Below are 25,076 nucleotides of genomic sequence, written 5' to 3' on the forward strand. Positions count from 1 at the left end.
TCGTGAGACGCGGAGGGTCGGAGGAGGATGGACAACAAGATAGAGGTCAGTGAGATTCACTGTTGCTGGAAACTCAAATGCTGATGCGGAGGCCGAAAGGGAATGGACCACTGAAAGATGGTGGCAGAAGGGGATGGACAACAAGAGAGAGGTAGGTGAGATTCAAGATTTGAGAGAGGGAAAGAGGGCCGGGTAACCTCCTTCACGCTTAGAGACTATTGCTGGAAACCCCATCGCCGATGCGGAAGCCGTAGGGGAATGGACCACCGAAAAATGGTGGCAGAGGAGTCGTGAGATGCTGAGGGCCCTATCTACGGGCGCACACAACAGAGGGCATCAAAGAGCATCCGACGGAGGGCATCCGACGGAGGGCATCCGACAGTGACTGCATTGACTGGAAATGAAAAGAAGAAGGGATTTGGGGTTTGAGAGAGAGAGAGAGAGGACCGTATGCTCTGAGACGGTGGTGGCTCTGCAATGGGAGTGAGTGAGAGAGGTGAGAGTGCTGTGATGGTGGTGGCTCTGAGACAGTGGAAAATCGCCAACGGTGGTGGCTCATAGAGAGAGAGCGATTGTGAGAGAGAGGAAAGAGGAAAGGACTGCCATCTGGTGGGAAGGCGGGGCTGCTATCTTGTGGGGGCGGCAATGGTTGTGGTGGAAGAAGAAGGAAGGGTCGGTGGAGGTGGAACAGAGAGAGAGAGAGAGAGTCACGGGTATAAGGTATTCAAGGGGGTGTCTTTTGTCAAAGCTGGATCAAAAGGCATGGTGGGGAGCAGAGGACGCCGGAGCTAAGGATGGTGGGGAAGAGACAGTGTAATAGCCCGGAGGGAGCAGAGGACGTTGGAGCTAAGGATGGTGGGGAAGGGGAAAAGCCATCGGGATGGGGTGGAGGTGTCAGGGTAATACCCCGGTGGGAGCAGAGGACCACAGAGAGAGAGAGAGAGAGAGAGAGAGAGAGAGAGAGAGAGAGAGAGAGAGAGAGAGAGGTCCTTGCCGGACCGATGAGATGGCCATTTAGCTGTCACCATTTGTCACTCAACGATGCTGCTCTAACCATATCCAGTCGGAAGACCACACCAAGTGCCGCTCATAATTGAAATGGGCCTGCTCCATCCTTAACCAAAAAAGAAAAAGGAAAAAAAGGATTAAAAAAAGAAAATAAAGAAAAGGCACACAGATTCAAGTACAGATCAAAATCAAGGCTTAAACCTGGTTCAACAGATCTCAAAACAGGCCACTCCTACAACTAAATTCTACACTTCAGACCACACAAGACACGGCATAAAAGAAAAACATTCTGCTTTAAAATGCATCCAAGAATCTGTGGAAAGCACATCAAGGGACAACTTTGAGTTCCAGGAAAAGCTAAAACAAGGAACTTTACACCCCAACAGAACACACTGGGTGTTGAACTGAACTGATGCATGGTGTCCTCTGCACATCAGTATTTTCACTACAAGGGGGTGGTATCAACAATAGCTTCCAGTATTTTCTTGTCTAGTTCACTTTCATCAACCCAAACAGAGCTCTGCCACCTAAGGAGTTCCTGCTTTTCATGATTCTTGTCCCCTCTCTGCTGTTCTCTAGTCCTCCATAATTCTAATTTCTCTGCTCTTTCCTTCAACTGCAATCACATTTGATGGAAAAATGAGAAAATTTCATGAGAATGAATTTGAAAAGAACAAAATAATGTTGATCAACGTACAATACACAACATTTTGGATTAAACAGCAAATCAAACAATCCCATAAGGCAGATATATACACACAAGTCACCGTGTTCTATCATCAAAGGCTTGATTTAAGTTAACACAGAACAACTTTATGTCTTATATATATATATATATATATATATATGTGTGTGTGTGTGTGTGTGTGTGTGGTCCAATCTTAGAATCATTGTTCCACACAAGCTACTGGTGGATTAATAAAAAAACAAAAAACTTTTAATAGTAAGAAACCTACAATGGATACTTTTCAATGTAGTCCTACTTATAATACTTGAGATATATTTTTCAGGAAAAAACAACCAAGAAAATATGCAGAAATCAACTGAAAACACCACATAATAATGAGGTGCAGAAGAAGGAACATGAGCAAGGAACCAACGTTAGTAAGAATTATCTCACAAATGGAAGGAGCACTTATTCCTATGAAAGAAAAAATTGACATTTTCCAACTTGATGCCCATAACATAAATGTTTTAACAGATTATAAAAGATTGAAAATGAACCCTTATCACATATCGACATCAGAGGCCCTACTATAATGCCACAAGCTAGGATGCCAAACATTTACCTCATTATTGAAACTTGATGCAACAAGGACTAAAAAGTTCGTTTGACTCTCCAACCATATAGAATTATCTACCATGGGAGCCCTTAGCGCACATGACCTCCATTTTCAGAGCTTACACTCGGAAGTAAATAAAAATGACATTGTTTCTTTTGAAGTTGTTGAGGCAGATATTAAATTTCTCTAAAAAACTTAATTTGAATGACATTTGTTGTGGTAATGAGGCCTTCAAAAAATTGAAGGCTAATGGTACCAGCATGAGGTTTACGATGAATAGTACCATCCCTTGCCATAGAAATCCATCAAGCCTTGGTGTGCGCAATCCAAGCCACAGTTGCATTTACATAACAAGCTGCAATATCACCAACAAAGAGATAAAGGGCATGGCTTGCCCTCCACAACCATCTAGTACTATCATAAGCAAGAACTAGCTCCAAGTCCAATTCGTGTATAAATCAAAAGGAAAACAAACATAAGTACTGAACAAACAACAATCTCCAACTAAGAAAATAGAAATCAGATTTCACAATTATAATCAACCGCAATCATAGCCACCAATTTCACTTGAGGAACACTAAATGAACAGAGCAAACCAGTTAATATTGGGACATGGAAAAGTTGCTACACCTAAGAATGCCTTGGGATCAACAAACAGACTCTAAAAACATAACGATCAGTCATTCTTTTCCATTCTCCTATGATTTTGTTTTTTTCTTTTTTACTTTCTTTCGAGATTATTTGTAAAACAATCCAATGTGATTATGCAAGTTTACCTGTATCTTACACCATCATGATATATTTTATGAATATCATCTTCACACTGGTTGTTTTCATGGCATTTTTCTCCACCAATATTTGCACAGAAGAGAGCCCCCCAGTGGCTTGTTAACATGCTAATTAGAAATACTGAGATATCAAATGCACTTAGTTTCCCAAACCACCAAGTGCATTACCAAGGGAACAATAAATCAGGTTTTCTTTTGTGATCATTGGCTTTGAGTCCAAACAATTTGATGTTTGCACTGAGAAATCAGAGAGTAAAGTGGGAAGAGAAAAATCTGTTCCATGCACTAGTGGACTGGTGCTGTCTTGGCATCTACCATTCACCAAGAATGTTTTGTTTGCCGGTTGCCCAACCCCACATTGTGTTTAGGGGAAGATATGGGCAGAGGCATGGATGCACCTCCAGCTCCCTCCAGGGTTGAGAAGTCCACTGCCTAAGTTGAGCCTCATCCAGCTACAGTTCTGATTAAGTAGTTAAGGCCAACAACCCCGATTCAACTATGAATTAGATGAGTTAGGGAGCGCTGTCTGCTTGTTGCCAATCTGATCTTGTTCACATTTTGAATTGGTAAGGTATCGCACATGCTAACAACAAAAAGGAGCAAACAATTGACTGACTGCTAAATTAATATGACTACCAAAGCAGATCGTTTTTTCCCATGTAACGGAAACAGATCGCAATGATCTTTTATTCCCCTTTTCCTGTCATTCCTGTGAATGTCTCAAGCTTTGAATCTCATGAATCAACACCGATCATTGAGCGGCTCGTTCCTGGATCCCAGGGAAAAACTGCAGATCAAACCATCTTTCTGAAGGCTCCCATTCAATTTCCGCTTGTATAGTATAACTTATGCACAAGATGAAGATTACGAAATCAACCGATACGTATTCGACAAAAGAGAATCGAAAAGATAAACTGAAAGCCCAGCAATATCAAATAAAGTATGACAAAGACTTGCTTTTGAACTGTCGAAATTAAGCCCTAGCTATGTTATTTAAATGACCTCAAAGAAAAAAAACCCAGAGCGAAGTCGATCCATGTTCTTCTAAGGGGTTTTCTGTGATATGTTTGCCTAATTGAAGAAGTTTCTCAAAAAGCGTACACACACACACATAGATATAAAATTGAAAGAGTAAGGGATCATTCCCAACAAGAGGAAGCAATTCCACTCTTCAGATTTAGCCTCTCAGTTTGTATCGGTAGCATCGAAAGAGAACAACGAAAACATCGGGGGATGAAAGTGAAAGCTCTAAAAATACAAATCAAGCAACACATAATTCATTCTAGGGCATTCAAAGCAATTGCAGAAGAAGAGGGAGAGGAGTAGAGGTACCAGGGTTTTGCGGAACTCCTGATCGATGAGCTTGCGCTCGGCGGCGCGGCCCTCGGCGATCTTGGCCTTGGCGGCGAGGCGCTCCTCCTTGGCGCGGCGGACGCTCTCCCGCCTCGCCTCCTCCTTGCGCACCTGCTCTTGCCGCTGCGCCTCCATCTCCGAGATGTACTGCTTCCTCAGATCCTTCACCTTCTTCGCGTAATCGCGGCGGAGGAGGCCCAACTTCGCCTCCGCCTCCTTGGGGTCCTTGGGCGCCGCCTTCCAGCTGCCCAGGTATGGGCACGCCTCCGAGAACTCGTGCTTCTGCTCGTGTTGCTCCACGATATTATGCCGATGACGGAGGCCGCCCACCCTCAAGCTCTACCACCGGGCTTGAGTTACGGGGGTTAGGGAACGAAATGCAGCAGCAGCAGCCATGCTTGCTTCTCTGTCCGTCTGTCAAAGCACCCGGTAGACACACAAATATGGAGTATAATTTTCTCGGCTTCGTGTTCGGATCCGGGTCTGAGATGGGTCCTGGGCTAGCAAAGGCTTGGGCTTGGATAGATCTATGTCCGAGTTCGAAACCCATAAGTGGCCCCCCTTGCTACAAGGTTGAAGCTGGGTGCCACAACTCGGATTTGGATCGGCTTCGATTATGGTTTGGTTTGGGCTTGGATAGATCTAAGTTCCAGTTCGGTATAGGATAAGTTTGGGTAGATAAACTGGGTTCAAAATGAGATTAATTCAGATAAAAATTGCATAAAATTGTTCAGTAGGCATAACAATGGTCGAGTGCAAACAGGCTCAGATTTATATTTTTCATACCAAAAATTTAGAATGTGAACATGTCAGATTCGGGTCTGATCTAGGCATTATCATGTCCAACCTAATCAGATCCAAAGTTGGATTGAATCAGCTAGAATCAAGTCTACAGTTCCATCTAGCGTAAAATTCGACATTCTACACATATTTGATCCAGGATTTGGATGCGAAACTCTATACCAAGTCCAGTTCTTAATCAGAACCGACTTTGACTACCGAATCCACTTAAACGAATTCGGGTTCGGGTCAAGTGGTAAGAAGGGAAGGTTCGGTGTGTGTGGGGCCCGCGGTCGACTTTACCCCTAAGGATGGGAAACCAGCGGCTTCCCATTTCCCTCCAAACACCGTTTCCCCCTTTCCCAAATCCCTTCGTCGCGTCGCCCACAAGACAAGAGAGAGGAGAAAAGGAGAAATAAGTGCGCGATTCGTCGTCCTTCTCCATCCCGATCACCACCACCATCGTCATCAGAGTTGGAGAATAATGGGTAGCGACGTCGAGCCTGCAAAGCAACTCCTTCCTTACCTCCAGAGAGCCGATGAGTTGCAGAAACACGAGCCCCTCATCGCCTACTACTGTACCCCATTCTTCTCTCTCTCTCTCTCTCTCTTTATTGGGGAATTAAGCGATTAGGTGTGTGTGGTTTCAATATGGAAAGAGGATTTGATCGTGATCGTCTTGGCAGGCCGTTTGTACGCGATGGAGTTGGGGCTGAAAATCCCGCGAAAGGAGCGAACCAAGACCACCGAAGCCCTCCTCGTCTCCCTCATGAACCAGCTCGAGAAGGTCAATTCCTCTTATTTTTCTTATCCTTATCCTTCCTTTCAAGTAATTCCTGGTCCGTGCTTCTTTGCTTGTTGGCCGGTTGCTTGCTCCAATCCGTCTAGCGGCGTTCAAGCAGGACGTGCCGCTGTGAGACCTCATGAGGGTCTGATTTCACAAATCTGATTATGGGTTACTGTTTTTGCTTTGCCAGTCCTTTTTTTTATATTTTTTCCTTCATTCTTTCCTGTACTTTTTTAATTCACGAATACGCTTATTGTTTTCGCATGATTGGAGATCACATTTGTGCACGCATGCTCGTGACTGATTGTTATCTGTAAACCGAGAATCCATCGTCTGTCAACGAATCAGCTGTAGCATCTGATTAATTTTGCGCGAGGATATTCTCTCTAAGCTCTAGGGATTGCAAGGGCATCGGAAAAGTGCTGGTCCTCTAAGAGAATGGTTAATATGTTTCTCGCAGGTTGCATGGGACTAACACTGTGATCCACTTGCATCTGCACATCCTATTCTTGGCTGCCTCTTTTGGCTTTTGAAGCACCATTGCTTTCTGCTGCTTTGAAAACTTCTTATGACTGTAAAAAAGATGTAGTAAAATGATGGGTGGATGTTTTTTCCCCTTAATTTCCTTTTGAAATCCTATGAGTAGCGGTGCATGATAATAACTGAGCAGTCTCGTCCTGTTGGAATCCTACAGCAGCTATCCCCTAGCGTGGTCATCAAAACAAAAAAAATAGTTGTTTAATAGCACTTAAAACCAGTGTTATCAGTATCATATTGTATCATACAATACGATACAGTGTATCGCAGTATGGCTGGTCCATGTGATACGATATAGCCCCCTCAATCGGAAAATGCAGTATATCGGACAGTATTACATGCTGTATCTAACTTTTTTGTGTTGAGATTTTTCAAGCAATTTATTTTGGATCATTTTTCACTTTTAGTGTCAACTTTTTATATAAATAAGACTTTAATAGAGTCCTATTCACTTATTTCATAAGCTATGTGAACAAAAAAATGGAAGTTCTTAATTTATTGTGATTAGTGAAGACAAGAAAGAGGAGAAGAGAAATATTATTATGGAAGAGCACGAATTATTCAACTCTTTTTCTTATTGTAATTAGTAAAACAAATTAATCAATACATTATGATACTTCTCTTTTTTAATGCTTACTACTTAGAAATGATATTATTATTTTTACTTTAATCTTTTAATATATGTAATGAATACATTGTTATAACATCATAATTGTAGCTTTTATATTTGATAATTGTTACATATTTATTCATGCTCAATTTTCATAATTAAATTTACTTAATATTGTTGTTTGACTAAAATGTGTTTTATTATTGTTGTGGTCATATTTTAATTTTTTTTAGTTATTTTAAAACTTATTTTATTTTGTATTATGTGATTGCTATAATTTACAACAACAACAACAACTACGCCTTCATCCCAAAACAATTGGGGTCGGCGATATGAACCAACAAAGAAAATCATTTTGGGTCTTCCACATGAATTCTTCTCCTCCAATCATTTCTATCCAATGCCATGTCCTCGGTGAGGTTCAAAGCATTCATATCCTTTCCTATCATCTCCATCCAAGTCTTCCTAGGCCTACCTCGACCTCTTTTAACTAATATATTTTCCCATTTCTCCATCCTTCTAACTGGAGCATCGTTAGGCCTTCGCCGAATATGTCCAAACCACCGTAAACGATTCTCTCTCATCTTATTTTCAATGGGTGCAACGCCTACCTTCTTACGTATCTCCTCGTTCCGAATCTTATCTTTTATTGTATTTCCACACAACCATCTAAGCATACGCATCTCAGCTACACTCATTTTTTGAATATGATGTCTCTTGACAGCCCAACATTCCGTACCATATAGTAAAGCAGGCCTAATAGTCATCCTATAAAACTTTCCGTTCAACCGCAATGGCATTCTACGATCGCACAACACTCCAGTTGCTATAATTTGTTTACTCAAAACTTTTTACTTTTGTTTATTATCTAACATGACTCTTTAATAGTAAAGCTTTTGTTTTGTTAGTTGTTAGTTTGTTACAATATCGATTCACATGTTATAGTAGTGTATTTATATGTTTAATTGTTCATAATACTTAAATTTGATTTCTTTTTTTCTATTTCATTCTATGAATTTTATACTTTATTTTTTTTTTTGGATTTTTTTATTTTTTGTGCATTTTTTTTATTTTTATGATTTTTAAAATGGTTTTTTCCATATCTTATGATACAATACACCTGTATCCCCAGCCCTTCCGATATGGGTTTCGATACGATAATTACAACATTCCTTAAAACATGAACACAATAATAATTTTGCATCTTGACCATATGGCATCCTATTGAAATGGAAAATCTTAGCCTTGACATTTGAATAGGTGAAGAATAAGAGAAAAGTTTTGAAAGAGATTAAATGACCCTTATGACTTCAGATTTCTTGCATGAGGTGTTGTGCACAATCATATTATTCAACATAATAATTAATTGGGTTAATTAGGGAAATACCATTTAATACATGACTGATATTAAAACCGTAGTCACAAATCTTGTTATTGGGATTTTCTCGGCAAAGGAAAATCTCATGATAAATTAAAAAAGTTGTTTCTCAGGTCTATGTCGGTAAAATTCTGAAAATATATAAAAATATGGGAAACATTAAAAATATTGAGATATATAAAACATATAAACATCATGTTAATAACACGATAATATCATGATAAAAACATGATATTTTCAGAATATGTGATATTTTATAAAATATCATGTTTGTTGGGTATTATATTGGTTTTTGAAAATCTCATAATAAAATTACAAGATCTTCAAAAAATATCTGATATTTGTGACTATGATTAAAACTAATGTAAATTATGGTTTAGCCATTCGGAGATCACCTTTCTACATTGAACTAATGGCCGTTTGGAGTTAGATTGGGTTACATCCTATGTCACATGGCCTTGCCTAGTAGGTCGTCGCACCTGCGTTGACGTGATGCGACCCAACATGAGTGCGGATGCCGCACCCGGCGACTTTGTCCAAAATGGACTCGGTCAACTTTGGCCGAGTCCATTAAAAAGAAAAGAAATTTTAGGGGGGGAGGGGGTAAAACTATACAAAAAAAAGAGAGAAAAGGGTGAAAAGGAGAGAATGAGAGAGAGCCTTGGCCCACAGAGGAGGACATTGAGGAGTGGTTGGGGGGGGGGACGGCGGAAAAAGAGGATAAGCAGAAGAGAGAGAGAGAGAGAGAGGTACATACCTGAATGGTGGGTCCTCCTCTCCTGCTCCCTTATGCTTCTCCATTTTTACCACCCCCTCCTTCTCCATCTCCTCCTCTGTTGCATCCACGCTAAGGCTCTCTCTCTCTCGTTCTCCCTTTTTTTCCTTTTTCTCTTCCCTTTTCTCCTTTTTATCTTTTTATAGTTTTACAGCTCTTGGCACAAGCAAGCACCCAGGTGTTAACTAGGTCAGACTTAGGTATGATCCAAGTCTAGGTCTGATCCAGATCTAATTGAACTGGATCTGTTTAGACTCAAGTCTGATTTCGACTTGGGTCAAGGCAACCCAGATCTGAATCGGACTTGAACCTATTTTAACCTAAGTCAGACTCAGTCTTGTGTCAAAGCAGACCTAGGTCTGAATTGAACCTAGATTTGTTGGGTTCACTTTGACTCAAGCTGATTCAGACTTGGGTGAAAGTAAACCCAGGTTTGAATCAGTCTGGGTATACAGCCCCAAGTTTGTCCAAAATTATATATATATATATATTGTTAAAATGTAAAACTGTACATATATGTATATATAATAATATTATATTATTATATATATATATAAATACATTTTTAATTTATTTCTTTTCTGTATTTTTTTCCTTTATTTTTATTTTTTGTCTTTATGTCATCTAGTTCAGTTTGAACTAGAATGACTGTTGCTAGTCAAGTCCTGTCCAGACTTGACTAGCAATAGAGCTGTTGGACTGACACAGTCCAACAACTCTTAATAGAGCTGTTGGACTGACACATTCCAACAGCTCTAAATAGAGCTGTTGGACTGTGCCCAACAGCTCTATTGAGTCCTCTTTCAGCTGTGTATATAAAGGGGTGCAGCCCCTCTTGTATTTTACTCCAATGCTTCTTAAGCAATTGGTTTTTCATATCAATAAAGAATACATTTTTATTTTTATTTTGTTTCCAATTATACCCTTTTTAAGGGTTATGCTTTAGTGTCATTCTTGACACTTGCTCTTGTTAATCAAAGCTCGTGTTTCGAAGATCCCCATTTCATTTCATGGTATCAGAGCCGCGGAAGTACTAAATCTTGAGGAAAAGCTGCCTCGGTTTCCGTGCCCGTTTGCAAAAGTGTTCGCCATTTGAAGAGAAGTGTTTTATCACTTCATTGGAGAAGATTTCACATCTTGTTGTATTGTTTTTTTTTTTTTCTTTCTCATTTTCCTTCTTGTTTCTCTTCTATCCCTATTCTTTCTCTCCTTGTAATCGATGGATGACAATGATAAAGTCACCATCATGCCTATGGAACTAAGCGATACGAACTATGTAACATGGGCTTCAATCATGAAGCACCATATATGGGGAAAAGGCTTATGGGGGATTGTGGATGGTTCCGATTCGGAACCTAAGCTATCTCTTACTAAAAAGGAGGGAGATAAAGACGTCCCTCTATCGGAAGAAGAGAAAATCAAGGCTATTGCCTCATACGAGAAGAAATGGAAAGAATAGAGAATATCTCATGCAAAGATAATGTCATGGCTTATCAATAGCGTTGACATTAAAAAATGCTCAAGTCTTGCCAAATTTGATCATGCCGATAAGGCATGGGAATACCTTAAGAATATGTATTCCCTTAAAGATATTGCACACGTGTGCAACCTCCAAGAAAAAGTTCGAATGATGACACAAGGAGACAAAACTATTCGTGAATATTACAATGGGTTGTCCGAACTTTGGGAAGAACTTTCCCTTTTAGAACCAAAGTGGCATTGTGCCGAAGACATCGAGCTTCGTCAGAAACAACTCGATGTTGAACATTTTTACCAGTTTATCACTGGATTAAGGCCGGAATTTGAAACCACTAAATCGGCCCTACTTCACCGGGGAAAAATTCCTTCTATTGTTGAAACTATTGAAGAGTTAACAATGGAAGAAAATCGTCTCCGGAAAGGTTCTTTAAAAATTGAAGATGATTCCGTTTTAGCCGTGTCTAGACCAGGGAATCATGTTCGATCATATAGGCCTCCTCACTTTAACCGACAAAATGGTGACTATGATAAGAAGAAAGTTATTTGTCATCACTGTCATGAACCGGGACACTACAGGCCACAATGTCCCAAACTTAAGGAGCTGAGAGAAAAAAGAGCTGCAATTGCTGGATCGGAGCCTAAAGATCAGGATGCACCAGTTTCCCTGGCCCAACTAATGGAGATCCTTCAGCCTCTCATCAAAGGTGCCTCTTCCTCATCTGAAGCTTCAACCGGCGCAACAGCCTCATCTTTTTCTGATTTAGGTAAAATTTCTTGGCTTCTTGACTCTGGTGCATCTTTTCATATGACCCCAAATAATCAAAGTCTATCCAAATGTGTTAAAAATAAAACAAGTGTGTCAAAGGTCTTTACTGCTGATGGGACTTCTCTTGAAATAGAAGGAATAGGAGATTTTGAAAAAATTTATAAAACAAAAAAAATTTTTTATTCCAGAAATTAGACATGTTCCCAAATTAAATTTAAATCTTTTATCTGTATCTCAAATTTCTGATTATGGGTGTAATATTTCTTTTTCTTCTCATGGTTGTTGGGTACAGGATCGCCAGTCAGGCAAGCTGATTGGGGAAGGCCATAGAGAAGGAGGACTCTATTACATGGATTTTTTGGAAATGCCGAAGAAAGCTTTTTGTTATAATATTCAAAAAATAGAGTTGGAACTGTGGCATAAGAGACTTGGTCACCCACATATAGCCAAAATCCAACATTTTCCAAATCTAGGGAAATTTTGTAACTCTGAATCATTTGATTGTAAAGATTGTATTCTCGGCAAAATGAAAAGATTACCATTTCAGAACAGAACCTTTTTCTCTTCAAGACCACTTGAATTAATACACTCGGATGTTTGGGGTCCTGCACCAGTAATTTCTAAAGGAGGATTTGTTTACTATGTTATTTTTGTCGATGATTTCTCCCGACATACGTGGATGTACTTTCTCAAACATAAGTCTGAAGCATTTTCATACTTTCAAACTTTTCATAATATGGTTAAAAACAAATTTCAAAATGATATTACTATTTTTCGCACAGATTCAGGGGGAGAGTTTTTATCCACAGATTTTCAAAATTATCTTAAATTGCATGGCATCACACATCAAAGATCTTGTCCTTATACACCTCAACAAAATGGACTGGCAGAACGAAAACATCGCCATATTATAGAAACCACTAGAACTTTATTAATAGCAAATCAAGTCCCTAAAGACTTTTGGGCAGAAGCTGCCTTAACTGCCACCTATCTCATTAATAGGATGCCATCTTCTTCGTTACAAAATATCACTCCCATTGAAAAACTTATGAACATTTCTCCAGACTACTTTAGATTAAGAATATTTGGGTGCAAATGTTTCATATTTACTGACAAAAATGATAAACTTTCCCCTCGTGCGATTCCCTGTGCCTTTTTAGGATATGCTGAAAACCAGAAAGGTTATAGATGTTTTGACTTCAAAAATAATAAACTATATGTGTCTAGAAATGTTTCCTTTCTTGAAAAGGAGAGCTTCTTTGATTTTAGAAAATTAAAAGACGTCACTGAGTACTCCTTTTTGCTAGATCTAACATCAACATCTGATGAATATGACCTTGATTGTAACTTTGATGATGATCCAAGAATTATTGATCTTAATGTTGAAAATGAAGAAGTTCATAGAGATACTAGTATTCAATATTCCAGGCGACAAGAGTCTAATACTCCATGTGCACTTGAGAAATATTCTAACATTCCAACTAGACAATCATCCCGAATCTCGAGGCCTCCAGAAAAGTTTGTATCATACGAGTCTTTCTCACCCACATATAGGGCAGTTATTGCATTAATTCACTCATATGAAGAACCATCCACATATTTTCAAGCAAAAAATGATATCAAATGGATAGAAGCCATGAAAGTTGAATTAGATGCACTTGAAAAGGCTTCTACATGGAATATTCAAGATCTTCCTCCAGGGAAGAAAACTATAGGATGTCGATGGGTTTATAAAATTAAAACCAAGAGTGATGGTACTCTTGAAAGATATAAAGCCTGTTTAGTAGCCAAAGGTTATGCCCAAGAATATGGGATTGATTATGAAGAAACCTTTGCTCCGGTGGCTCGTATGACTACTGTCCGAACCTTAATTGCCTTAGCTTCTATCAAAAAATGGTCTATTTTTCAAATGGATGTCAAAAATGCTTTTTTAAATGGAAAGCTAGTTGAAGAAGTATATATGGAACCCCCTCCTGGTCTAAGTATTCTTAAGGGTAAAGTCCTTCGCTTAGAAAAAGCTCTTTATGGACTTAAACAAGCACCAAAAGCTTGGTATGATAGGTTTAGTCGTGTTATGATTGATATTGGTTTTCAATTCTGTTTAACTGACACTGCTTTGTTTATTAAGAATTCTGATGCAGGGATCATTGTGCTTCTTCTCTATGTGGATGATATGATCATCACCGGAAGCGATAAACAGGGAGTTGAAACAATCAAAACACTTCTTAAATCTCATTTTGAAATGACTGATTTGGGCTTGTTGAGATATTTTTTAGGCATTGAAGTTGCTTATTCTCCTAGAGGATATTTATTATCTCAGACTAAATTTGCTTTTGATATTGTTTTCAGGTCTGGTATTACTGATGATAAGAAAGTTGACACTCCAGAAGTTGTTAATGTTAAAATGAAGATTGGTGATGGAGAACTTCTTGCAGACCCTACTCCTTACAGACAGCTTGTCGGGGCACTTTCCTATCTATCCATTACCAGACCAGATATAGCACATGCTGTTCATACAGCAAGTCAATTTCAACATGCTCCTACTTCTGTTCATATGGGAGCAGTCATGCGTATTATCAGATACATCAAGTCCTCTCTTTCACGAGGACTTTTCTTATCTTCCTCCTCTTCTCTTGATTTAATTGCATATACTGATGCTGATTGGGGAGGTGATCCCAATAACAGACACTCAACCACTGGCTTTTGTGTCTTTTTAGGGGAATCATTAATCTCGTGGAGGTGTAAAAAGCAGCAGAAGGTATCTCTCTCATCCACCGAAGCTGAATACAGAGCCATGGCAACCACGACCATGGAAGTAGTTTGGCTCCGACGACTGCTTGCTGACATGGGAATTGAAGCAACAAAGGCTTCACAAATGTGTTGTGACAACAAAAGTGCGATCTATATTGCCAGTAACAGAACATTCCACGAACGCACCAAACACATCGAAATGGATTGTCACTACGTCAGAGAGGAATATCTACACGGGATAATTGATCTGCCATATGTCACTTCAGAATATCAGTTAGTAGACCTCTTTACAAAGCCTCTCGCTGCTCCCCGATTTCACTTTCTCTTAGACAAACTTTCGCTCATTGTACCGTAAGTTTGAGGGGGAGTGTTAAAATGTAAAACTGTACATATATGTATATATAATAATATTATATTATTATATATATATATAAATACATTTTTAATTTCTTTCTTTTCTGTATTTTTTTTCCTTTATTTTTATTTTTTGTCTTTATGTCATCTAGTTCAGTTTGAACTAGAATGACTGTTGCTAGTCAAGTCCTGTCCAGACTTGACTAGCAATAGAGCTGTTGGACTGACACAGTCCAACAGCTCTTAATAGAGCTGTTGGACTGACACATTCCAACAGCTCTAAATAGAGCTGTTGGACTGTGCCCAACAACTCTATTGAGTCCTCTTTCAGCTGTGTATATAAAGGGGTGCAGCCCCTCTTGTATTTTACTCCAATGCTTCTTAAGCAATTGGTTTTTCATATCAATAAAGAATACATTTTTATTTTTATTTTGTTTCCAAGCTTTAGTGTCATTCTTGACACTTGCTCTTGTTAATCAAAGCTCGTGTTTCGAAGATCCCCATTTCATTTCATATATATATATATATATATATATATATATATACCCTCCCGCACCCGCACCTATGTGACATAGGTTATATCTTGTAGAAGTTGGGATGTTACAAATACAAATCCTGATTAATGCCCTACTCCTTGTTGATATTCTATACTGAAGCTGATAGGCCAGAGATTTCGTGCTATGTCATAGGGACTCGTCAAAAAAGGCCTTCGCACCCCGCGAAGCGGGTGCCGCACCCGGTGCGGCAAACACGCCAGAGAGAGAGAGGGTTGCCTACCCACACACACATATAGAGAGGCTTGAGGTTGTCGTCGCCCTCCTCCATCTCGCTCTCCTCTTGTTCTGCTTCCTCCTCCATTTTTTCCTCTTCTCTTGCTTTCGCCGCCTCCTCCATCTCCTCCTCTGTTGCCTACACTTCGAGTCTCTCTCTCTCTCTCTCATTTTCCCCCTTTTCTCTCCTATTTTTCCCGTTTTCTTATTTTTATAGGTTTACAACACCTGGCGCAATCAAGCAGCCAGGTGTTAACTGGGTCAGACTCAGGTGTCAGATCTGATCCAGGTCTGTTTAGAAACAAGTCTGATTCAGACTTGGGTCAAAGCAACCCCGATCTGAATTGGACTTGGACCTATTCTGACTCAAGTTAGACTCAGTCTTGCGTCAAAGCAGACCTAGGTTTGAATTGGACCTGGGTCAAAGTAAATCCAGGTTTGAATCAGTTTGGATATACAGAGCCAGGTCCCTCCGGGATTTTATATATATATATATATATATATATATATATATAGTAACTAGAATATGAGAACTGGAATATGTACATTTCTAACACTTTTTTTTGCAAATCCAACCATGTGGATGTGCTTAGCTTGGTGAATTTGCTAGGAATCAGCCATTGGATCATGCATTTTTAATGAAAAAATGTGATTTTTGAATGTTTGAATATTTATGAAGATTTTGAGCCATTGATTTTAAAACCTTAAAAAAATCACAATTATGCATCAAAATTGGATGATTCAAGTGCGGGTTCTTATAAAACCAAGCATGTGGATCACATCCGTATGGTTAGATTTTAAGAGAAAAGAACAAAAAATCCATGAAAATAGTGGTTCACACATTAGTTCTCATATTTCCAGTTCTTATATATATATATATATATATATATATATGTGTGTGTGTGTGTGTGTGTGTGTGTGTGTGTGTGTGTGTGTGTGTGTGTGTGTGTGTGTGTGTGTTACTTTGCTTTTGGGATTTATTTTGTAAAACATTGAAAGCATGCACAGTTAATTTTAATTGATTATGTTTCTTATATATGTGTTACTTTGTTTATGATGTATATATGTTATTTATATATGTATGTGTTATTGTGCTTCTGTGAAAGGCTGAAAGCATATATATGTGTGTGTACAATTATATATATGTATATTCTAGTTATGTATATTAATATATTTTGTGAAAGCATGTGTAATTTTGTACTTGTGTAATGAAAACATCTTATTAATAAAAGAATTAAACATATTTTAATGTATATTTTGTATACTTTTTTATATTTTAATCAGGGTACCGACTAGTCCTCGACTAATCTTTTTAGGGGCCTACCGACTAGGCACTGCCTAGCGCTTTTAATGTATATCTCCTCTTGTTCTGCTTCCTCCTCCTCCATTTTTTCCTCTTCTCTTGCTTTCGCCGCCTCCTCCATCTCCTCCTCTGTTGCCTACACTTCGAGTCTCTCTCTCTCTCTCTCATTTTCCCCCTTTTCTCTCCTATTTTTCCCGTTTTCTTATTTTTATAGGTTTACAACACCTGGCGCAATCAAGCAGCCAGGTGTTAACTGGGTCAGACTCAGGTGTCAGATCTGATCCAGGTCTGTTTAGAAACAAGTCTGATTCAGACTTGGGTCAAAGCAACCCCGATCTGAATTGGACTTGGACCTATTCTGACTCAAGTTAGACTCAGTCTTGCGTCAAAGCAGACCTAGGTTTGAATTGGACCTGGGTCAAAGTAAATCCAGGTTTGAATCAGTTTGGATATACAGAGCCAGGTCCCTCCGGGATTTTATATATATATATATATATATATATATATATATATATATATATATATATATACCCTCCCACACCCAAGTGTTTTTAAAGTGCCGTGTTGCCACACCCGCACCCGCACCCGCACCTATGTGACATAGGTTTTGTGTCCCCTTTTATATTTGTGAGGCTTTCATCAAGTCCATTTGCTGAGGACATGCATGCAGTCAAACCTGTTGTGCGATGCGTGCATGAGTGCATACATTTGGCTGGATGATAGAGTATCTTTTCATGTTAGTATTACAAAAACAAAGTATTAATTGCAATTCACATGTGGTCTGGCAGTTATACATAATGTTGGTGATTGACTTGAGCTCTTTCATTTCATTCACCGTTTAGGTTGATATTATGATCCTATGATAAGCGTGAACCTCTTTGGTGGATCATAATGACAATACATCTCTGAATGTATGAATGCTATCACTCTTCGTACCTTTTTCCTCTTCTTTTTTTCGATGGATTGGTGTGCCTTTTGATCATTAATTAATGGTAGAGACTGCAAAATTATTTTGTGTACTGGATCAAGGTATCACCACTGTTGTGAGAGCTTGAGCAAAGTAAACATCACTAATACCAGTTTCTCTTTTACCTTGCTAACTTATATAATGGTACTGGTTGTATCTTTTCTAACCATTGCATATTTTTGTGACCATTTCACAGGATAAGAAGTCAATAAAACTTGGTCCTGAAGACCATCTTCATCTTGAAGGCTTTGCCTTGAACGTGTTTGCAAAGGCTGATAAGCAAGATCGAGCTGGACGAGCTGACCTGTATGCATCTTCTTACTTTTACTTTATTTTGAAAATCAATGTGATAACTGGAATGAGAAAGTTGCACTGTTTTGGTTGTGGAAGCCCCTTGTTTGAATTTCACCAGGGGCTATTCATCAAGAAGAAGAAAAAGAAAAATGATAGTTCATTAGCTGAAAGTTGCATTTTATTGATTCCTATCTTTGTTGATCCAGGAATACAGCAAAGACTTTCTATGCAGCTGGCATATTTTTTGAGATACTTAGTCAGTTTGGAGATCCCCAGCCTGATGTGAGTTCATTGACACTGAATACATTGTTACTTTTTACTAATCTAAGACTCTACAGTACAGTTTCTAATCAATGTGAATGCCCTGTTTTTTTTTTCCCATTTTTCTTTTTCTTCAATTTGTGTGTATGGAATGAGTATCACTTATGGTTTGGATTCACCAGGCGAATAAGAAATTGCTCCAGTTCAAAACAATTTTTTGTTTCTTGTATCTCTGACAGATCGAACAAAAGATGAAATATGCTGCTTGGAAGGCTGCAGATATCAGAAAAGCTCTGAAGGAAGGACGAAAGCCTGAACCAGGTCCTCCAGGTGATGATGAGGACTTATTGCTTCCCTCTACTGCTTCAACCACCATAAATGTATGTTTCTTTTATTTTAGAGACGTCTGGTGATTTTATGTATTGACTTTCTTGCAAAACATTTGAAGGTGATGATTGCATTATGTTTCTTGTAAAACCTCCGGGCTGCAGATAACATATGCAGGCTTGGGTCAATAAGACCTAAGTTCTGCTGTAGCTTGGTTTGACCTTTGATTGAGTTTTATCTGGCCCTCTGAACCTCCGGTGAGCCAATATGTAACCTGTTTAAACTACTTTTAGAAGTTTTGACTCACAGGATGGGGCACAACCATCCTTTCTAACCCCTTTAAGGGATGTGCATCGAGGGTGAAAAATATGCTCCATCCCTCATTATTTCCCCTAAGAATGGAGGAAGGAAACAGCGGGGCGAAGCTTACTTTCTGCCATGAATGACATAGAAAGCATGTCATTGAACTCATCATTTTCACTTCTTATCTTGGCCTGGAGGACAAGATAGGAGATGGAATAAGGTGACAACATAATTTACAACCCATTTATGCATTTAAACCAGTAAGTTGATGGTTTTGCTCTGATTGTTTCTCACCTATGTCACATGGATATGGATGCGAGAACAGGACATGATGCAGATACAATTGATACAAATGGCAGTTGTAAAAAGATCAGGACATTGGGACACAGCCGTATGTGTGTGTGTTTGTGGCCATGTCCCCTTGTCCTATTTTTTTACAACTGCCATGTTGTGCCATGATTATCCACTTCGTGTCATGTTCCCCATTATAATTAAAAACATTAATTTCATCTCAAGTGCAGTCATTTTAAATAAAAACATCAAATAATAAACTTAAGTTGAAATTGAAATGTAATGTTATTGATGACAAATTTTAAATAGAAAAAGAATACAAGTTACAAGTGAATACAAAATAAGTAGTGAAGATCCTAAAAGGAAATAGATAAAATTAGTGTTGATAGTGTCTGACAGTGGTTTGATTGTATTCATCTCACGTCATGTCAACATAGGATACACATGTTAAAGTAAAATGTCCGTGTAACATAGGTTCTCACATACTATCTTGGATCTAATGTAGACCTAATAAATAAAGGATTGGCAAAAACCCATTAAAGTAAGAATTTTCTTTTTTTTGGGTGTGTGTGTGTGTTGGGGTTGCCGCCCGAATAAGACATCCAAATAGACTCTCTGTGGTTCCTTCTCTTTGTTGGCTAAATGCTTCCTTCCATCCCGTTCTGCAGGTTTGGCTTCTTCACACTGACCATTGAACTTCTGTGCTCTAGAGTATCTCTAGTCCTTAGATGGTTACTCTAATACCTGCCAAAGATATTGATCACTCTTTCTCTGCCATTGATGCAAACACACTAATCCTAGTTTTTTCTTAAAAAAAAAACTAAGCAAAGATTCAGTTAGTGGAGTCCAGCTACACTTGATGTCAGCTTGTTTGTCTACTCAACATAGGTTTTTTTTCTTTCCCCGCCTAATTTGAATGAGTTGATGGACAGTTTTTAGGCTTGACCGTTTTACCAGCCTCTGGCTGTTTAAGTGAGAATTGTTTGCAAGGTCAAAATGCAAGTGTAATCACAAAATAGAATGGTAAATCGCTGGTGTCTAGTCTGTTATGAGATTGATGTTTGCTGGTATGAAGAATGGAGACCAGGATAGAGCTTGTTTTGGCAGTGATTGAGAGCTCCTCTGAATGTACATGCACTTTTTTTTTATGTTCACAAATTTTCTGAAAAAGTTTATCATTTTTCAAGTTACCAACTTCATACCTAATGGGCCATAGGATACCTAGCTTACAATGGGTGTGCATATATATATATATATATATATATATATATATATATATATATATATAGAGAGAGAGAGAGAGAGAGAGAGAGAGAGAGAGAATAGCTGCCTACCTTAGTTGTCAAAAGCACTAGGCGGAGCCTAGGTGGTGAGCCCCTAAAATGACTAGGTGGGGCCTAGGTGGTACCTCAAATAAAAAAAATTAGAAAAACATACAAAATATGTAAACAAACTACTAAAATTAATAACAAACATATGTACAACATAAAATCAATCAACAATAAGCAATAGACAAATAATATGTTAACATGTTGTCGAACACTGTAAAGCTATGTCACAGGGATTCGGCTAGCAGGGTGCCGCACCCGCGTCGACGCGACTCGACGCGGGTGCGGGTGCGGTCAACCCGATCCTGGGTGCGTTGACCGCACCCAAGATCATTTAAGTCCATTTTTTTTTTTGGATTTTTTTTTTTTAAATTTGCCCTATGCTGCGATTTAAAAAAAAAACTGTTGACAGCAGCTGACAGCAGTCTGTCAGCTGTGACAGCAGCTGTCAGCTGCTATTCTTTTTTTTAAAAAGCAGCTCTGTCAGCTGGCTGACAGCTCGATTTTTTTTTAAAAAAAGCAGCAGACAGCTGCTTTTTTAAAAAAAAAAATCGATTCGTAAGGGAGGGGAACCCCGACCCCCTATATATATATTGACATTTTTGCCCCTGCCGCACCCCCGCACCCGGGTTTTTTGGAAGTGCCGAATCCCCGCACCCGCACCCGCGCCCGCACCCGCACCCGCGCCCGCACCCGCACCCGCGCCCGCACCCGCACCCGCACCCATGTGACATAGCTGTAAAGCAATTATATTACATAAAAACAATCAAATAGATAACTCATACGCTTATAGATTATATATGAATTAAGTATATATATATATATGTGTGTGTGTGTGTACAACTGCTCATCAAACCGAGAGACTACCTCGGTTAGGCCGCCTAGGCGGCGTCTAGGCTCCGCCTTTGACAACTAAGTGGAGGGGTGAAAGGAGGAGGAATAAAAAAAAAGGTAAAAAAGAAAAACAAACGAAGAAAATGAGAGAATAAAAAAAACTTTTGGAGCTGGAGGAAGAAGAAAAAGAAAGAAAAGAGACAAAAAAAGTTAAAAAAACATGACAAATATGTCCTTGGGGCTTAGGCATGGACAACCTAGGCAACCTAGGTAAAGAAAACAGGCCCCTACCATCTAGACCCATAAGCCTAGGCAGTGGCCCTACGCCTAGCCAGCCTAGGCGCAACTTTTGACAACTAAGCTGCTAACGACAGCTTACCATGAGCGAAGGGGGGTTTCTAAGTTGTTTTTCCCAAATCTTACTGCACACATGCATTCGGCATGGTCAATTTGCTAGGAAACAACACTTAGATCATGTTTTTTCAATAAAAAATACAAAATTTTAAGTCTTGAATATTTATGATATTTATAAAAATGTTACACCGTCAATTTTCAAACCTTATAAAAACCTACTTGTGCTTCAGAATTGAATGATGTAAGAGTCTATTCTTATAAAATCAAACAGGTAGAACACATTTGTATGGTCAGATTCAAGAAAAACATGAAAAAGAACCCTTCAAAAGCTCCGTAGGCAGTGGTAGGCATGGATCTGTGTAGGCAGCTACTCTCTACTATATATATATATATATATATATATATATATATATATATATATCCATGCTAAATGGGCATGGTGCTAAATGAAACATGCTATTAGATTTTCGTTTTTTTTTTTCAAAATTTTAACCATACAGATGTGATCTATATGCTTGTTTTTATAGGAATCACTTCTTGGAGCATTTGATTCCCATACATGGATAAGTTTTTGTAAGGTTTAAAAAATCAACTGTCTACAATTTTCATAAATTTTCGAGGCTCCAAATACCATATTTTGCCATCCAAAATGCATGATCCAAGTGTTGATTTCTACTAAATCAATAATGTTAAACACATCTATACAGTCAGAATTTTGCAAAAACACCTAAAATCCAATAAAATTTGTCATTTAGCACCTTGCCATATTTAGCACCGATGTATTACTCTCTCTCTCTCTCTCTATATATATATATATAATTGTGTGCATTCAAAACTCTTATGCAATAAAGCATGAATATTGTCTTAAATGCAAATTCTTAAACAAAAATTCTAAATCCTTATGATTAAAAATATTAAACAACAAATCTGAGATGAAAAATAAAATGTGATGTAATCAATGTCAATTTTAAAGGAAAAACATAAATAAATACAAAGTAGACAATCAAGATCACAAAAAGAAATAGATAAAGTTAAGGACATGATATTTACTGCATGCAACACTAGTTTGGTTGTGTCCATGGGGTGCCATATGGTGTGTTGAGATGTTGTATCATGTTGATACAGGATCCGTACGATGGGTGAAATGTCATGTGAGATGGGTCCTGGCTAGCAAAGGCTTGGGCCTTTCCCCAGGCCCGTTAGGATCTAATAGATGTGACCATGTTTCCACCCAACTTCAATAATCTAGATTCCCTTGCAAATTTTAGGGGATTTTGCCTTTTGTTATAAATAAAGCTTGATTTATAAGGTGACCATCCTTGAATGAACAATGTTATCGATGTTACACAGGTGAATTGTCTTTTGTTTCTTGAAATATTTGTTTTTTGCAATAAAATTGAAGGTTCAAGCTTTCAGGCCTCATCAGTGGCTAATTATTCTGCAGGATTCTGGACATGTTGATACCTTTCCTGCAAACCAGCCAAGACAGGATACATCATCCACATACCCAGATAACTACATGCAACCTCCTCCCTTGCGCACATCATCGTTCACGTCTCCTGCTTCTGATTATCCTTCGTCTGTTCATATGAATCAGTCAAGACAGGATACATCATCCACGTACCCAGAAAACTATAAGCAACCTCCTCCTCCCTCACACTCATCGTCTTTCACATATACTACTTCTGATTACCCTTCATCTGTTGATGCGCCTCAGCCAAGACAGGATACACCATCCACATACCCAGATAGCTACATGCAACCTCCTCCTCCTCCACACTCGCCGTCTTTCACATATAATACTGCTGATTACCATTCTTCTGCAAAAATTGGTGGGAACTTGTCATATCCACAACCTTACCATCAGCCCCCTCCACAAGAACACCACGAGCCACCACCTACCCAACAGCACTATCCTTCTCATGACATGACCAGTTCTTATTACCATGATTCCCAATCTTATTCAAATGTTAACGACAAGAATCCAGCGACAGGGTCTGCTCCATACTCTACTTATGATCAAGGTGTTGATGCTGGCCATGTTGGTGCATCATATATGCGGCAGCCTGACCCTCGTGTTCAAGACTTGTCTCACAATCCTGGAAGCAGGAATGAAACCTACACCGAGAAACCACAACCACAACCTGCTGTAGCTTTCGCGTATGATTGCAATTATCAGCCACAACCTGAGAAGATAGCCGAGGCCCATAAGGCTGCTAGATTTGCTGTTGGAGCTCTTGCATTTGATGATGTTCCTGTTGCAGTCGACTTCCTCCGGAGATCGCTTGAATTGTTGACCAACCCATCTGCAACAACTCACTGAGTCTTTGTATTGGCTTTGCAGTTGGTTTGTAAATTGCCAGTCTTGAACAGCTTTCTGGAGTGAAAAACAAAAAGAACAAAATATAATCGTTCCATTTTGTTGTACAGTTTGAGGGTTTTTTATTGTGGAAGCTTTATGAAGGTAGGGTGCGATGCATGAATGTCACTACTTGTTAATGAATTGTGGTGGTCTTTCTAAGAACTAAATGAAGAATTTTTCATTGTAAAGCTAATTTCTATTCTTTTGGATTTTTATTGTGCATGCAGACGCCCATGCGCACGGAGAGAGAGAGAATCCAAATTTTGGACAAGGTTGAGTTCTGTAATTTGTTCTTCCCTCTTTTGTTTTTTTTTCCAATGTATGAATTAAGGACATTTAAAAAGGAAACCCAAAAAAATTTGAAATTGTGAAATGCCTAGTCATCTTTCTCCGATGGTTATCATTGGACTGGTGGGAAACGGGGTACCTGCCCTGCCTCGCCCCGTTTGGACCGGGGACGGAGAACATGAAACCGGGGATGGACTTATTCTTACCCACCCACCCCGATCTTCATTAAAAAAACTACTATTATACCATTATATATATATATAACCCTAACATAAAACCCTTTCTCGAATCTCTTCTCTCTCCTTTCTCTAACTAGCCCTGATAAACGGGCCCCGCCCCATCTTGCCCCATTTGGACTGGGGATGAAGGTTGAAATCAAAATCCGTGTGGGGATGAAGGCAGGGATGGAGGGCAAAATTTTGAGACAGGCAAGGGTGGAATCCTTGTTTCCCGCTATCATCCCTAATCATAAGATGGAATTCTTGGTGCGATGTGGGCCTTGCAGCAATTTATGACTGGTCGGTGTTTATTCTTCGGGCTTTGGGTTGGCAATCTTCATAGTTCATGTTTGGGAACTTGTAAAGATTATCATGGAGTGCAGGACAGTACCGAGGCAGTTTGGAATTCGATTCCCATGAGTATTTAGGCTGTTGAAGACCAAGCTGAGGCTTAGTCGTCCTGGACCATCTGTTTGGCTACCCTACCTCAAGGCTCTCTTTGACCAATAAGATGGGATAGACTATGC

The 25,076-nt window shown here is 39.1% G+C and overlaps 2 protein-coding genes across 2 annotated transcripts; one reads left to right on the forward strand and one right to left on the reverse strand.

Annotated features, from left to right (window-relative positions):
- Nucleotides 1–1,385: 1,385 nt before the first annotated feature.
- Nucleotides 1,386–4,828, reverse strand: LOC149848163 (uncharacterized). The gene is made up of 3 exons (XM_090003513.1): nt 4,793–4,828; nt 4,412–4,714; nt 1,386–1,624 (listed from the first exon to the last, which is right to left on the reverse strand). The coding sequence occupies exons 1-3, from the start codon at nt 4,826–4,828 to the stop codon at nt 1,454–1,456; spliced, it is 510 nt and encodes a 169-aa protein (XP_089859639.1). The 3' UTR covers nt 1,386–1,453.
- Nucleotides 4,829–5,620: 792 nt separating this feature from the next.
- LOC149848164 (protein HOMOLOG OF MAMMALIAN LYST-INTERACTING PROTEIN 5-like) lies at nt 5,621–24,205 on the forward strand. The gene is made up of 6 exons (XM_090010599.1): nt 5,621–5,790; nt 5,899–5,999; nt 17,886–17,995; nt 18,190–18,265; nt 18,484–18,624; nt 23,126–24,205. Exons 1-6 carry the CDS (start codon nt 5,697–5,699, stop codon nt 24,002–24,004), a joined length of 1,401 nt encoding a protein of 466 aa, XP_089866725.1. The 5' UTR covers nt 5,621–5,696; the 3' UTR covers nt 24,005–24,205.
- Nucleotides 24,206–25,076: the final 871 nt, after the last annotated feature.

This window comes from Nuphar pumila, chromosome 1 (genome assembly GCF_984573655.1).
Source record: "Nuphar pumila chromosome 1, dmNupPumi1.hap1.1, whole genome shotgun sequence".
Taxonomy (NCBI): domain Eukaryota; kingdom Viridiplantae; phylum Streptophyta; class Magnoliopsida; order Nymphaeales; family Nymphaeaceae; genus Nuphar; species Nuphar pumila.